Source organism: Idiotropiscis lumnitzeri, chromosome 17 (assembly GCF_059441095.1).
Source record: "Idiotropiscis lumnitzeri isolate Australia: NSW breed Sydney's pygmy pipehorse chromosome 17, RoL_Ilum_1.0, whole genome shotgun sequence".
In the NCBI taxonomy this organism is placed as follows: Eukaryota; Metazoa; Chordata; class Actinopteri; order Syngnathiformes; family Syngnathidae; genus Idiotropiscis; species Idiotropiscis lumnitzeri.
Window position 1 is genome coordinate 9,260,549 of NC_142407.1, and position 14,612 is coordinate 9,275,160.

The 14,612-nt window shown below is 38.5% G+C and overlaps 1 protein-coding gene across 1 annotated transcript in view; it reads right to left on the minus strand.

Annotated features, from left to right (window-relative positions):
- Positions 1–37: 37 nt before the first annotated feature.
- The window catches only part of esama (endothelial cell adhesion molecule a), a 32,367-nt gene continuing 17,792 nt past the window's right edge, over positions 38–14,612 (minus strand). Inside the window, exons 2-7 of the mRNA XM_088280376.1 lie at positions 4,410–4,561; positions 3,279–3,480; positions 3,052–3,207; positions 2,707–2,829; positions 2,376–2,508; positions 38–2,083 (exon numbers count right to left, since the gene is read on the minus strand). Of these exons, the coding sequence (XP_088136502.1) occupies positions 1,549–2,083; positions 2,376–2,508; positions 2,707–2,829; positions 3,052–3,207; positions 3,279–3,480; positions 4,410–4,561 (1,301 nt within the window). The 3' untranslated portion in view covers positions 38–1,548. The remainder of the gene's footprint in view (positions 2,084–2,375; positions 2,509–2,706; positions 2,830–3,051; positions 3,208–3,278; positions 3,481–4,409; positions 4,562–14,612) is intronic.

Genomic DNA, 14,612 nt, shown 5'->3' on the forward strand with positions numbered 1-14,612 from the left:
ACTTTCACGGACACGTGTGCACACACACAGACACGCGCACACACGACTTTTGATCATTTTTTAATTGAAAATATTATACAAAGCTTTTTTTTTTTATAAACATGATTATGGAGAATACAAGTGCACATCTGTCTGAAACTGAGAACATCAGTAGAAATAAACACGGTCGGCCACCAGTTTGGCCACAGTAGTGTTGTCCGTCTGTCTTGGTTGATAAAAAAAAAAAAAAAAAATTGAGTATTTATTTATGGTGCACATTATAATATATTTTATTAAAAACATAAAATATTTTAAGTAATTTCTGTTGCTCATAATGCACAGTTTACATTTTCAAATACTGTCCTTGATGAATTGTCTCTGTATTTAAAATCAAATTAATTTTTCTCATCAAAAATGAGGCAACGATGAGACTTTTTTTTCTCCACAGAATTGAGATCCAGCTATTATGATTTTTTTTTTAACTTTCAGAAGGGTTCTTCCGTACAATGGCTATTTTTGATATCCTTGAAAAATATCTTGCTTTTCTTGATCTTCAAACCAACATTTATCAGAACAATAACTCTTTGCTCCAGTGTGATGACAATACAATTCATTTTATATAACACTGCACAGATTGATTTTTTTTTTTTTACCAGATCAAAATTCATTGTATTCATTATAAGACTGAAACGTATGCATACTGTTTTTCTTTGGTTCAGTATCCAGTGTTCAAGGCAAAAATAACTTAACACGTAATCTGAGTTTATACCCACATACTACTGCAGATATCACACTTTGCTCACTGTTGTCATAAAAAAAAGAAATAAATAGCATATTTACATTACTTGTGCTACTTGCAACTTCAATCAATACAATTTAAGATTTTTTTTAAAAATAACTTTGAAATGATGTTAAGGTTAATGACTTTTGGACAATGTTACTGCAATGTAAATAATGAGAAATGTTTTGACGCCTACTAGATTTGTGTGTCGGATGTTTTTCCATTTAACGGTGTGGCTTTTTTCGTTCATCTACCACTATTTTATTTAGATTCACAAACATGTCTTATTGGCAAAGTAACACTTCACAATTGTAGGTGGCACCTTTGAAGCAACAATAGTAATCAAACATGAAGTCATAGATGTGTCAAGTTACATTTAAGCAACCCCCAAATAGTGCTCTGTTTACAGGACGCTAAATAAATGTGTGTAAGATAGTTATCTTAAGAGTTCATTATGTTTATAAGCAAAAGGCAAAAAGAAAACAAATATCGGAAGAAAGCGTAACAAATAAAAGCTGTTGAAACTGAATGACACAATTTAAAAAAAAAACAAAAAGTAAAAATTGTAAGGTAGAAAAAATTGAACAATGTAGCTCTAGAGTGCGTAAAGAATATAAGAAAATATTTATATATACCTGAAACAAGGAGTGAGTCCTAAAATCTTGCAAAGTTGAACTACCTGAATTCTCAATTCTCCACTTAAAAATAGCTCCAGGTGAACCTTTTCAGGAACATAAAGGGACCTTATTCCACAGTTACCAGCATACGTTTGCACGTAATGGCTATTGTTAGACAAGAGAGCCAGCCTGGTTCTGCGCAGGCACCATAATGGGCACGCCACCCATACGGGCAATGTTGGAGCCTGTCAGTGTGGAGGAGGGAAGCGGTGGCGGCGGTGGAGCCGGAAGTTGCAACTGAGGATGGCTATAAGTCTGTGGGAGCATCTGGGCCTGCGGCAGCTGGGTGTACCGCTCCGGTCTGGGTTGAGACCCCCCGTTGGTGTTGTCGTCCGAAGAAACGGCGGGCTGCTCACGGGCTAGGCTGGTGTTGTTGTTGTAGCTGTAATGGGTCGGGGTGGAGGCTCCGTGATGGCGCGACGGACGGTAGCCGGCCGTGCTGCCGGTGGCTGTGATGATGGAGGCCGTGTCGGATGGAGGGCGCTGAGGGTACTGCTGCAAGTGGTGGTGGTTGCTTTGTTGGTGTGAGGGCTCTCTGTGTTGCGGGCTGGAGGCGATGGAGGACAAGGTGCCGTTCTTTGAGATGATATCGGAACCCATTCCACTTTTGGCCCAGGACACACGTTTGGGAGCCTGAGCGTCCTCTCTGAATTGTGGACAAGACGCACAGGTGTGAAGGAAGGTTTTCCGTCGTCGGGCATTTAGAAAGCAGTAGCCCCTAAATCCAGCCCGTGGCGGTCACCTTATCAACGTATTTTGCACGCTTAGACCTCTTGCATGGATTCCAGCTAATCAGCTGACTCCCCCATCGAATAACGACAAATCAAGTCGGCTGTGTTCACGCCCACAGTGACGCAAACCGCCCAAGTCTACGAAAATCCCAAAGCCCCATCCCGCACTGATGCAATTGACAATTTCGAAGCAGTCATTCAACTCACTTGATCTCATTTGCCATGTCGTCTTCGTTGTCCCGTCGCTTCCTCTTAAGGAAAAACACGAAAATGAGTAAAAGGCAGAGGACGCCAACCACTGTGCCCACAGTGGCGCCAACAATCACCCCAACTTTATTGGCTGCAGAGAAAATCACACCACACAACAATGACATGATTTGAACGCCAAATGATTCATTGGTTGACGTATTAAAATGTGTGTTTTTGTATAAACAAAGAAAAGCAAATTTACTTTGACGAACTGTTTGCAAAGGTTTTTAGCGTGCGTGTTTCTGACATTAGTGATGACGATGTTGATGTAACAGTGTGTTGTACATACTTGTGGAAATCTCCAGGTTGATGAAGCAGCTTTCCGTTCCGGCTGAATTGATGGCAGTGCACACGTACTTCCCTGACATGTTACTGCTCAGGTTGCTCAGCTTCAGAGTGCCCGTCTTCTCATCTAAAACGTCATATAAAAAGGGATTTAATTTATTCATATTGTGCACTGTACGATATAAACGCAAAGGAATTCAATTTATTCAATGGACCAATGTTAACTGTTCAGAAATCCTCAGAATTGCAATTGATTTTGTACCTTTGTAGGGACGCCAAGAGACAAATACCGCGTTGATTGATAATTGGCCGCTAAACCAGGACGGACGTTTGTGTGGGGTTCACTCACTGAGCATGGGTGAGAAGAAGACCTCAGAGGTGGGGCTTGCTTTCTTCCACTTATACATTGGAATTGGCTTCCCGCTGCTGGACTTGCAGCTCAGAGTCACGTTTCCTTTCAGCACGGGTTTCCCTGATAAAGTGCACTTTGGGACAGCAGGGGGCACTGTGGGGAGAAGGGAGGTATCACTAAATTGTTCATATCGTGAAATATTTGAGTTGTAGTCTGTGTGTGACCTTTGACATCCAGGCTGAGCTCAGCAGTGAGGCCAGGGTTATCTGGGATGATGACTTGGCAGAGGTAACGTCCAGAATCTGCCTCCCGGGTGTTGTTGATGTACAGAGACACGTCACTAGAGGGCATGCTAGAGGTGAACCCAACTCGGCCCTTAAACTGGGAGCTCCCCACACTTATGGAGCCTTTAGTGTAAGAGATTATCTAAACAAGAAAAGAGAGGTAAAGGGATAATTTATAGAGTAATATTGCTGGTTATTTTATGGCAAAGTGAGAACATGGAACATTGTTTGTTTGCGTCATGCCATACAAAATCATGAAGCATTTTGGCATATGTATTCCATACATTTTTTTTTTTTAAAGGAGCCAATTGCAATGCCAAGAAAAAATATTTCAAATTTTCAACAGAACAAAACACTGCAATGAAGAATTCTTACATTGATAATGCCAGAAATAAATATTTCCTACAGTTTAGACTACGGTACTGCAAAAATAAAGATATTCTTTATTGTTACTTGGATTTAAAGAAAACAAATGTCAATTGTTACTTTAACTATTTCAGATGACGACTCTAAGATAAGGATATACACTGAAATGTAATGATAATAACCATAACTAGATTAATGATAACCATTGAAATAGTCTTTTCATAATGCAAAAAAAAAAAGAAGATTGGCTAAAACACCCTTTTCCGGTGTTTAAAGCTTTCATGCTCTCTCTTTTGACTTCATTCCTCTATTGTAAGTGATTACAAATTCCCATCCGGTCAGCATGATCATGTAATGGCGGCAGATAAACAAAGCTGAGGCCAGATTCTCAAGATAATGTGTTACAAAAATGTCACTGAGCTTATTTGGCTCAGTTATGCAACCTCCTTTTCCCTACTTAAGTGCATGATAACATCATCCTGCAGAAAAAAAAATATTTAAAAAATGTCATTACCTTGCGCAAACATAATTGGTTAATACAAACTTAATTACATGCTGGGACCACCGGGGTATGACATAATATGATATTTTGGCAATCTAGTTGACATCTAATTTGAGGGTTAAACGGCCACGGTTATAAAAACCTTTTGAGGTTGTTGCCGTAATATAGTTCTGGTCCAAATTCATGACCAATTACTTCCTTACCAGCTGAGAGTTGTTCGTAACAAGGTTCCAGAGGATGGTGTTTGTGCTCAAGTCGCTACCAGGCAACGTGTTGTATGACGCCTTCAGGATCACCATCTGACCCTTCAGTACATCCAAATGGGTTTGGGGCATCAGGATCTCGGCCCAAATGCCTGCAAATGCACACAGAGGAGAAAGAGACGAATGAGTAAATAAAGGTCCTCTCCTCATTTGCTCAGACTGAGTATTTTTCACTATTGGATGACACGGGAAATAATTGTGAAATTAACCCTGTTGTGGCGCACACGGGATAGTATGCCCATTAGATTAGTAATGTTTTAAAATTGTATTTCAAAAGGAATAAAAATAACTGAATGGGAAAATGTTGACATTTTAACATGGATTATTTCTTCAAAATTATGATTAAGAACCATGTGGGAGCCTGGGAGACTCATACTAGGTTGTACTGTGCCACTTTGGCCAGAGAGGGGCAGCACAGAGCTACAACACAGTTGCTCCTCACTCCATTGAAAGTCTGTAATAACTTAATAATATAAATACAAAATGCATATCACATGCAAAGGTTTGATTGAAAGTGGGTAACGTGCGTAAGCCTGACACAGATATTGTAATACATTGGTAATAATGGTGTCAGCGTCCACAAGTGGGCGTTGTCATGCGTTTGTCGGTGTGATTGACAAGGTGCGATTACAGGAGATGGGAATCTTGCTAATGACTTCAACACTCATCATCCTAAACTGCACTGCAAAAAAAATGTAATACTTGATCATCTTCATGTCATGAGCATGCGCCATGCATCCGTAATTAGCTGCTATCAATGCAATGAAAGAGGCAGAAGCTAAGACGTTTTTGATGCAAAAAAAAAAAAAAATGTTGCAATCATCTGTAATTGCAAACCCATGTCAAATTTTGTACTAAAAGCCTCACAAGTTGCTAAACAACACGTGCCATAGCTAGATGAAGGCCAAGTGAATAGAACTGTAACAATGCCCCAGTGGAAAGAGATCTGAAGTGAGTAGGTGTAGCTATCAGTTTCCTTGCCACTCTGGAGGTAAATGAAGCAGATCAGTGTCGGTGGCGAGTGAATATGGAGGCTCAACTCCTTGGATAGTTGAATTAATTAAGTGGTTTGCTAGTTTAAACATAAAGATCTTGTCAAACAAAATGTTTTGCAGGGAGGTAAACGACTAGTTAGCTGCCTCACCACGAGCAGATCTGGGTTCGAATCCCAGTCGGAAGATCTGATAATGTGGAGTCGGTATGATATCGCCATTCTTCACCCCAAAGACCCTGAAGATGTATTTCAATTCAATTATAAATATTGGTGAGTGAGTAGGGCTGAATGATTTTAGGGAAAAAAAAGAAATCTTGCCCTTTTTCTGACAAATATCACGGTTTTGATTTGATTTGCAATTTTCATGACAACGACGACTAGTTCAATGTGTAATCCGCCTTGCCACCAAATTCAGTCGGAAAAGTCTGAAGATCTCTGAATGTAATGAGGACAAATGGGACTGAAATTGGGCAACGGGCCAGATGTTTTGCTGAGGAATATGCAAAAACAGAAATTAGAAAAAAGTGACACGTGTTGACTTCTATTTCGACTTTTGGCAGATTTGCTGAAGGAAATGACCTTGGTGTTGATGTTGAAACCAGTGGACACGTAAAGCTGACAAAAAGCGGCTTAATCATAAATACCATGAGTGACATTGGACGGGATCTCAAACGATTGCAGTGAGATTGAAAACGACTTCCTAGAGAGGGTTCTAAAAGTCGACTCGAGTGAGAGTGGATTCATGAATGATAATCAACCATTTACATCCAAACATGTGAAAACGCTGTGGATGTGTTGACTGAAGTGCGCTGTTAATAAACTAAAAAAAAACAAAAAAAAACGTAAAACGCAGTTTATACATTACTAAGAAATGATTCTATCTTGCAATAGTAAAATCACAGTAGGAGTTTCACCTTTTTAATGACGTCCGCCCCTTCACATAAAAATATTTTATTGATTTTAAGATTGTATTTTATATTCTATTGAATATAATAAATTGGGTCTGAAAGATGTTTTATTGTCAATATCAAGTGTGTCCACTGCAATTTTATTTTATTTTAAATAAGTAATAATCATATAAAATATACTGCAATTTTATTTTATTTTAAATAAGTAATAATCATATAAAATATACTGCAATTTTATTTTATTTTAAATGAGTAATATAAAATAAACTGAATAGTTCAAGAATCGTAATACAATCCAATAGAATACAACTTTATTTATATCTTTAATTTCAACCACTGTTTGCATACGTGCACGCGGTTGAGTTAGACAATTAAGTGTCCAAGCAGTCAGTTATAAAACCGAATTTGATTGAATCAAATAATTTCGGTCCTCATAAACAAAGGTTTTTTCATGTTTTTCCTTTGTGTGTTGGTCTTGTTTAGCTTGTTATGTCCACCTGTGCTTGCCGTCCCCACTCCCCAGTGTTGGCCAATCAGCTCCCTCCATCCCTCTGTGTCTTGCCCAGGTGTTCCTCGTTGTCTCGTCAATTTGTTTGTATTTCGTTCCCTGGCTCCTTTCAGTCCTTGTCTGGTCATTGTCTACTGTCAAGTGCTGCAGTTTGTTCTGGTGTTCAGTCTACGTCTGTCAGGTCAGAGTTCTTTTGCCTGTGTTTATTCAGTGACTTTGTCCAAGTTGTTTTGTAGTTTAGTAACTCCCCCCCCCCCCCCCCCCACATAACTATACGATTAAGCATCACCATTTACAGCTGCCGTCCTAGTTTGAACGTGAATTTTTGCAAGATTCCCGCAGTTCACAATAATATCACACGTATGATGAACACGATACATGCTTTTTCTCCCGGTTTTTAAAAGCAAAAATCAATGTGTATGTACTCAAAATACTTGTTTCTCTCAAATATTGTTCACAACTCTTACTAGATTCTGAGTATACACATACAGATTGCAGTATCGTACTGTTTTACTTTTATTGAACCACAAAAACATGGCCTGATTGTCAAGGAAGGGCATTCAAAGCCATTTTCAACATCAGAGTGTTTACAATTTTGTAACAACGACGCAGATGAGAGCTGACCACTCGTATAGAATTTTGAAAAAATAGGAAACTGTCCAAATCCAAGGGATATACTTTATTATTACAGCTTGGCCACACCGCAGCAGCCGACTTGGTCTCGCGTAGATTTTGACTGGCTGTTACATCTGTGACGTTATGAAGCTGTGCGAATTACCACAAAAAAATAGTGGATAACCATTGTTCATGCGTGAAAACATTTCAGTCCGGTTCGGCCGCATCGCTTGGTTTTAAACTGACTGTTAACAATAAGAGGCTGCTCCAAAATCTGGAGTTGGATTTTAAATGTTGAATGTGAACGTCCTGGGCTGGTGTGGTTACGCTGGACAAGTTGGAGAAAGAAATATTTCCAATTCTTTGGTTCCCCAAATTCAACCATTTAGCTTTAAATCAAGGGACGTAACAATTTTTAGTCCTGTCACAACACAACGCACATCATGAATTATTTTTTGGTTACTAAAAAAAATGTGGTTTTTTTTGCTGAGTGAATTAGAGTGTGACTTTTATTGTGAAATTGTACAAAACCCCTGTTAGGACATCTGGTTTGAGTATCTTGTCGGAAATTTGACGTGACACAAACATTGTTGCCATCTGAAAAGAATACATCAAAAGTAAATTGCAGGCACTGACACAGACATGAGAGATGGACTGTTTTTGGTGTAACTCAATAAATTATAACTGACGTTGGTTGTTTAGCAGCAGGAGGTAGAGTACTGAAGCATTAAAGAGTCATGAGCTCGAATCAAAATGGTACTTCTGACTTTGAACATTCAGGAAATATACAATCAGTTTTAAAATGCGTAAGTTTAATTTTTCATACGCGATATTAATTTTGCCCCTCCATGAGCCGTCACCTTATCGTGGTGAAGGGGCTTCTGTGTTGCAATGATATGACGAGCTAAGTTGTCTGGGGCTTTATGCCCTTGGCAGGGACACTCGTGGGGAAAAAAAAAAAAGTTTAGAATTAAAAAAAAAAATAATAAAAACTTGGGCCATTATTTTAAGATGGTGATGACATGCAGCCTCTTAGCGCTTTTTTTCCCCCGATGTGTGCAGGATTAACCCGAATGAATTCTGTTTGCATGCATGTCAATTTTTGTCTGCAACATTGTTTGTATAAACGCCCAAAGGGGGGGGGGGGGGAAAGACACGAGCCTCAAATTAATAGAAGCAACGGTCAGCGAATTGAATGCGGTTGTACTTTATGTGTTGGTAATGGGGACAGTCCAATTGTTGGGAGAGGGCATGAAGCGGCGCATCAGCGCTGAGAATGAGATTAAAGTGTCATCGCATTCCTCTGTTGAGTGAATTAGCTTCAGAGTCAAGTGTGTATTGTCCACATGAGCTGCCCAGTGCTCCTTTGTGCCGCGACGGAGGCACAACAAAGTGTTATTTCCCTTGATAAAATGTCTTTTCCTGGGTGTGCACATGTGTTTAACGTGCAAAGCTCATGATTACAAGAAACACTTCCGATTGAGACTGTTTACTTCTTAGAGGCCTTAGTGCAGATAAGGCATTATTTGATGGGACCAATTTCTGGTAAGGTTAGAGTTGGGTGGGGTGGGTTGGTCACTTCCTCTAAGAATGTTATCAGCGACTTTGTAGTCAAGAGTTACACAGTGCTTATATGATATGAAACGGGGGAGTAAGACTCGTCAAAAACCAAAATTAGGATTTTTCTCCTGAATTAAATGTATAAAGTTTAACGACAGCAAAAGCCTGCATGCATCCAGAGCACATACTGAAGTGATAATCAAATCCATTTCACTATATTTCATTGAAATTGTTGGTGGAAAACGTTTCAAATGCTAGCTCAAAGACAAGCTAGCTCATTAATGCTAATCGTTTGAACAAACTTGACTGGGGTAAGTTGAAACCTTTATAAAATTGTTAGACTTTGACCAAGTAACTGATCATCCACGTCCAGCTCGAACAAAAAAACATGTTCGACAGAAACAAAAAGGAAGCAGAAACAAATGGACCTGAAAGTTGAGCAGAAGATGAGTTCTGAGAAGGTGAAAACGGAAAATTAGCTTGCCTCAAAAAAGTTCCTTTCATTTCATCTTACATTTGACCCCAAGTTATGTTTCGACTGACTTTGACCATGAGGTCAATTGTAATGTTTCATTTTCCACTACATTTATTCTAGAGATCACTTGGATATAGTCTGCATTGCCGTTTGAACATCTTGTGTCAAAAGAGCTCAACGTCAAGTGACAAAAATCTCAAAAATGTTTCACCTCCCGAGAGAAAGATTTTACAAACACCACATAAGACATATAAAAAAAAAAAAAAAGCGGAATTGCTTTTATTGAGGTAGCTTCACTGTAAAATACAACGATTGGGTAGCGACATAACTGCATTCAAATTATGAAAAGAATTATAATACTTTTAATCCTGTCTGGAAGCTGCTTAGTTCTGATAAAAAAAGAGCCTTTTTAAATGCATCTTTAGCAACACATTTCACATAGTCAGAACAAAGGTATTTCATCATAAGGCACCACTGAGGGTGTTGCGCAATCCACTCCCAATTGCATTTTTACATCATGCGAAGGAGCTGGCAGCGATGCAGATTTTATAACCATCCGAATGGATTTTAATTAAACTAAAGCTTTTTTTTCTAGATATTCCCGCTGTAGCTCGGTCCCTTGTTCGTGACCCAACTTTTCCAAACCATCACGCTGCTGTTTCCTCACATACAGAGAGACGATGATGCAAAATGTATCTCATTATAGTGACTGATCACTTCAGATGATTTTCAAAATTGTATTATTGTTTTGTTGGCCATCGCGAACCATTGCGGGACTTTACAATCACACAAACGCACGCAGGCGAGCACGAAGGCACACCATCGTGATTTCAGGGCTGGAAACCAAGGCAGAACTCATCATTTGATAACCATGGGATTGTGTTCCTTCTATTATAATTAAAGGGGAGACAGATCTGAGAGTGAAAAAAAAATGCAGAAAATGGTGAAACTAAAATGGGGATAGTGAAACAGGTGTGGGTAAAGAATTTGACTGTTGAGGGTTGTAAAAATGTTGGTCGTCTGACAACACGACGGCATACGCTGTGTTCATAAAGCAACACCTAATTCCTGAAAAAGCTGCCATCTGGACCATTAAGTGATAAATATGCAACCTTGGCCTGACCTGAAGCTTGCATTGCGCCAGGGGTTAATCTGCAGCATTCTGAAAAAGGCACGCCTGTCTGACGTGTTCAGCATTTACTTAAGATCAGCTTAGTTGTGCCATCCTTATAAACAAAACACACACAATAAGATCTTTCAACATATAACAGAGACAGCAAACCACAAAAAAAAGTGAAGGATGTCAAACGTCATCTCACTCTACATCCATCTTTTTTTCTTTTGACATGCAAGTGGTTTACGGTAGTGATGGGAAAATGAAGCTTCAAATGAGCTTCATGAACCAGTTGTTGTGATTTTTGTGTCCTGTAGATGGCACTGTTGCTTTAAATAAAGGGTTTAAAAAATGGCAAGTCTGTTGTGCGTTCAGCCCAATGTGGAACAGAGAGTGCCATCTACTGGAGACCAAAAGAACTACAACTGGTTCATAGTAAGTAAGCAACACACTAATTATACAAGAGCAAGGGTTTGTTTTTGGAGGGGAGATGAAAGCCTCTCATTTGGCTATGAAGGAGTCGGACCGATCCGTAATGACACGCAAGAGTCCTCCCAGTGAGCAATGCACATCTTGAATAAGGGCCGCCTCTTTTCGCTGACAAGCTGCAGGCACAGATGCTGATATTTTGATAGTTGCATCTGTGTCTGTCAAACATTAGTTTTTTTTTTATTTCCTAATGTAAATGAAGACTACACCATCTTGATTAGATTTTCAAGTTTCTCAACTGTAAACACTTTCTTAATAGTTCGATATTCCGCCGATTTAAGAGCCAACTCTGACATTCTCGAAGAGATAAACAAAGGAGAAGCTGAATCAGAGATAACGGCTCAGCAGAGAGCAAAAGAGGATCATTCATCACGTTCGGACAGGATTGTTGATAACAACTCGAATCTGTTGTGTGGTGATGCAAATTGAAATGGGGGGGAAAAAAAAAAAAAAGAAACTAAAATCAAACCAGGTTTGAACATAAGTTAAAACAGCGACAGAAGCCTTTTTTTATTTATTATTATTATTATTTTTTTTTTACTCCGGGCAGAGTATGATAAAGATTAATTGAGTGTTCCAAAGGAACACAGTGGGGGGGGACATTGTAAAACATTTTTTTGAACACCTTTTCGTTCCTAAAAATTGATTTGTGAGCGATGCTCACGATCTTTACGCTGTAATTTGACACCGCAAGTCTGTATTCGTGATTAGTAATATATGGAGAACAGTCAAGGTCAACATGAAACGTATTCATCAAAGCAAACTGGTACTTCAAAGCATTCAAGGGAATTAGGCTAGCGATTTGACTTATTTCCATAAGAGATCGCTTAACACTTCTACTTGCTGCTGTTAATTATTTTTGCTGTTATGCTCAAATCCAGACCGCTCAGATATTATTCAAGGGACCTGCTTTTTCGAAACAATGATCATGGGAACTTTTATCTCAGAAGATAATGTATTAATTAATATTTTCTGCTGGTATGTGCTTTTTTTTTTTTCTTTCTGGGAATGTTGATTTCTGTACGTGAAACAGGAAAAAGAAAATTTTCGGTAATATATACACTATCTGTCATATACCAATTAGCAAATCCCATTAACCCAGTTGGGAATATTTTGGGATGGGCAAATAAAATATATCAGGCAGGAAGGGACAAGCAAAGTTCAGTGTCACCACAGGAAACAGTTGTGTGTCTCATGACAAGCTGCCAAGGGTGGATTATTCAAAGGGACATTCATCTCCGATAACACTAAATATCTCACTCGGGAATTGTTTATGGAGAGCAGATTTGGTGAGTATAAGCTCAGGAAAGGCCTCTTGGTAGAAAATAGCAGAATTGAGAGGAGCTTTATTTAAAGAATCAACACGTATTCAGATTATTTAGGTTTGATAGTTTCCCATGTGAGCCTGTATATACAGTTCATCAAAGAAAAATCACAGCCACTCCAAAAAAAAATTAAAACAGAACTAACATGACCAGTATCATTTTTTCCCCCCATTTTGTTTTGCAACAAAAAACGAATTGTGTTTGAAATACTTTGTACTACAATGAAACAAATCTCAAATCAAAACTTAAGTTGTTTCACTTCTACAAATTGTACAATTACACTCTTTAACTTAATTGTCCTGATCAAAAATCCAACAAGACTGACTAAAAATGCCAAGATGAGACCAAAGGCCAATGTTATGAAACTGCCAATGACTTATGTAAGGGTGATCACAGGTCGCAATAAGCATTTATATTAAAAAATATATATATATATATATATATATATGTATATAATGATTATTGTGTAATATGTAGTTACGGCAACATATAGTTATGAGCTAGTGGGGGATCAGGTTCAGCTAATATAAGCATCTCAGGATACATTGTGGAATGAACTTCCTACCCCCGGGGAAACAAAGCAACACTGCAATTACGGTTATTGTGGCTTATAATTATCTTAGTGCAGCCTCCATTGCTGGAATAAGGTTGGATATTGCAGCACAAATGACACAGTTGGTGGTATAGCCTAAATGTATTCTCTAACATTAATGTGCTTTATTGTTGGCAATGAGTGTGACTATACAGTAAGATTCGCCCAAAAAAAAAAATGGTTACTACTTTACTAATGTAGAAGTTTATTAACCTTAGAAATATTTCTGGCAACAAATGTGTCTTCACTTGACCCGTTTGTAAGGCAAATGTCCAAAAACCGGGAGAAAGCCGAGATTCAAATCTGTAACGTCTAACTCCGAGCAGGGCTGACTTAATCAAAAATGAAAATGAGAGAAGTAAAGGAGTAAAAAAAAAAAAAAAAGTTACACTATATTAAACATTCAATACAGAAAAGGGCTTCACATAGTTCAGGAAATCGGAGAATTTTTAAGTAAAGCAAGCCTTTCATTTTATGGGCTGGCAGGGAGTTTTAACCTTATAGATGGCAAATAACAAATAAAAAAAAAATAAAATGAGATTTTGTTCTGTGAATGCACAAACGTACATAAACAAGATTGTTAAAATAGTCCCTTTTAACACGCAACAACTTCATTAATTGAATAATAATAATAATAATAAAACTAAAATTGTGCATATTTTCTCAACCATAGAGCGCCCCCTACCGGAGAAAAATAAAATCCGCAGAAAAGCCGCACCGCTGTATTAGCCGCATGGTTCAAAATCTAGGAAACAAGTCAGTATGTTACTTTCCTATGTCTGTGTAGTTTTATGTTTTCAGAGAATTGTGCGCAAGAATACAAATCTTAGTTGATATGAGTACTCTGGATAATACGATAAGTATAATAAGGTGTTGGCATGGCAGCTTCAGCTCTCATCTCGGCTGCACTCAGACTTGATTGGGTTGGATGGCGAAGCTGCGAGGACTCTGCTATATGCCTCACTCAACACTACTAATCCTATCAGTGTTCAATGGCAGTGCTAAAGGTACGACTCCCCGAGGAAACGATCACATCTGCTGTTCAGACGGAGAGGTGGGACAACCAGACGGACTGGGAGTCATGTTCTGCAACATGGAATAACAACTGGACTTTCTCGCGCAAGTGAGTGAATCCACTTCCAACGGTAAAAGTAACTGAGATTATTAACAGGTCAGGAAACAGAGTACAAAAATACTAATAAATCAAATAAACTACTTGAAAATACTTCAAAACTGACAAATTAAAGATAGCAGGGATATAATTTAAAGTTGAGCCGGCTGAACATCGGCACTTATATACTAGGTGTGCATGTACAAATTACATCGTTTATAAATTGCAGCTCCCTAAAAGACTCAATAGTTTAGGACTGTACTTTTTTCCTAGATTTTGAACCATGCGGCTAATACAACGGTGCAACTTTTCTGCAGATTTTTCCTTCACCGATAGGGGGCACTCCATAGTTCATAAAATACGCAAAATAAAATCTTTATTTTTTTTTTATTTTATTTTTTTTAACTCTTGTCTGTTTTAATTAGCAAAGTTGTTGTCGTGTTAAAAGGCAC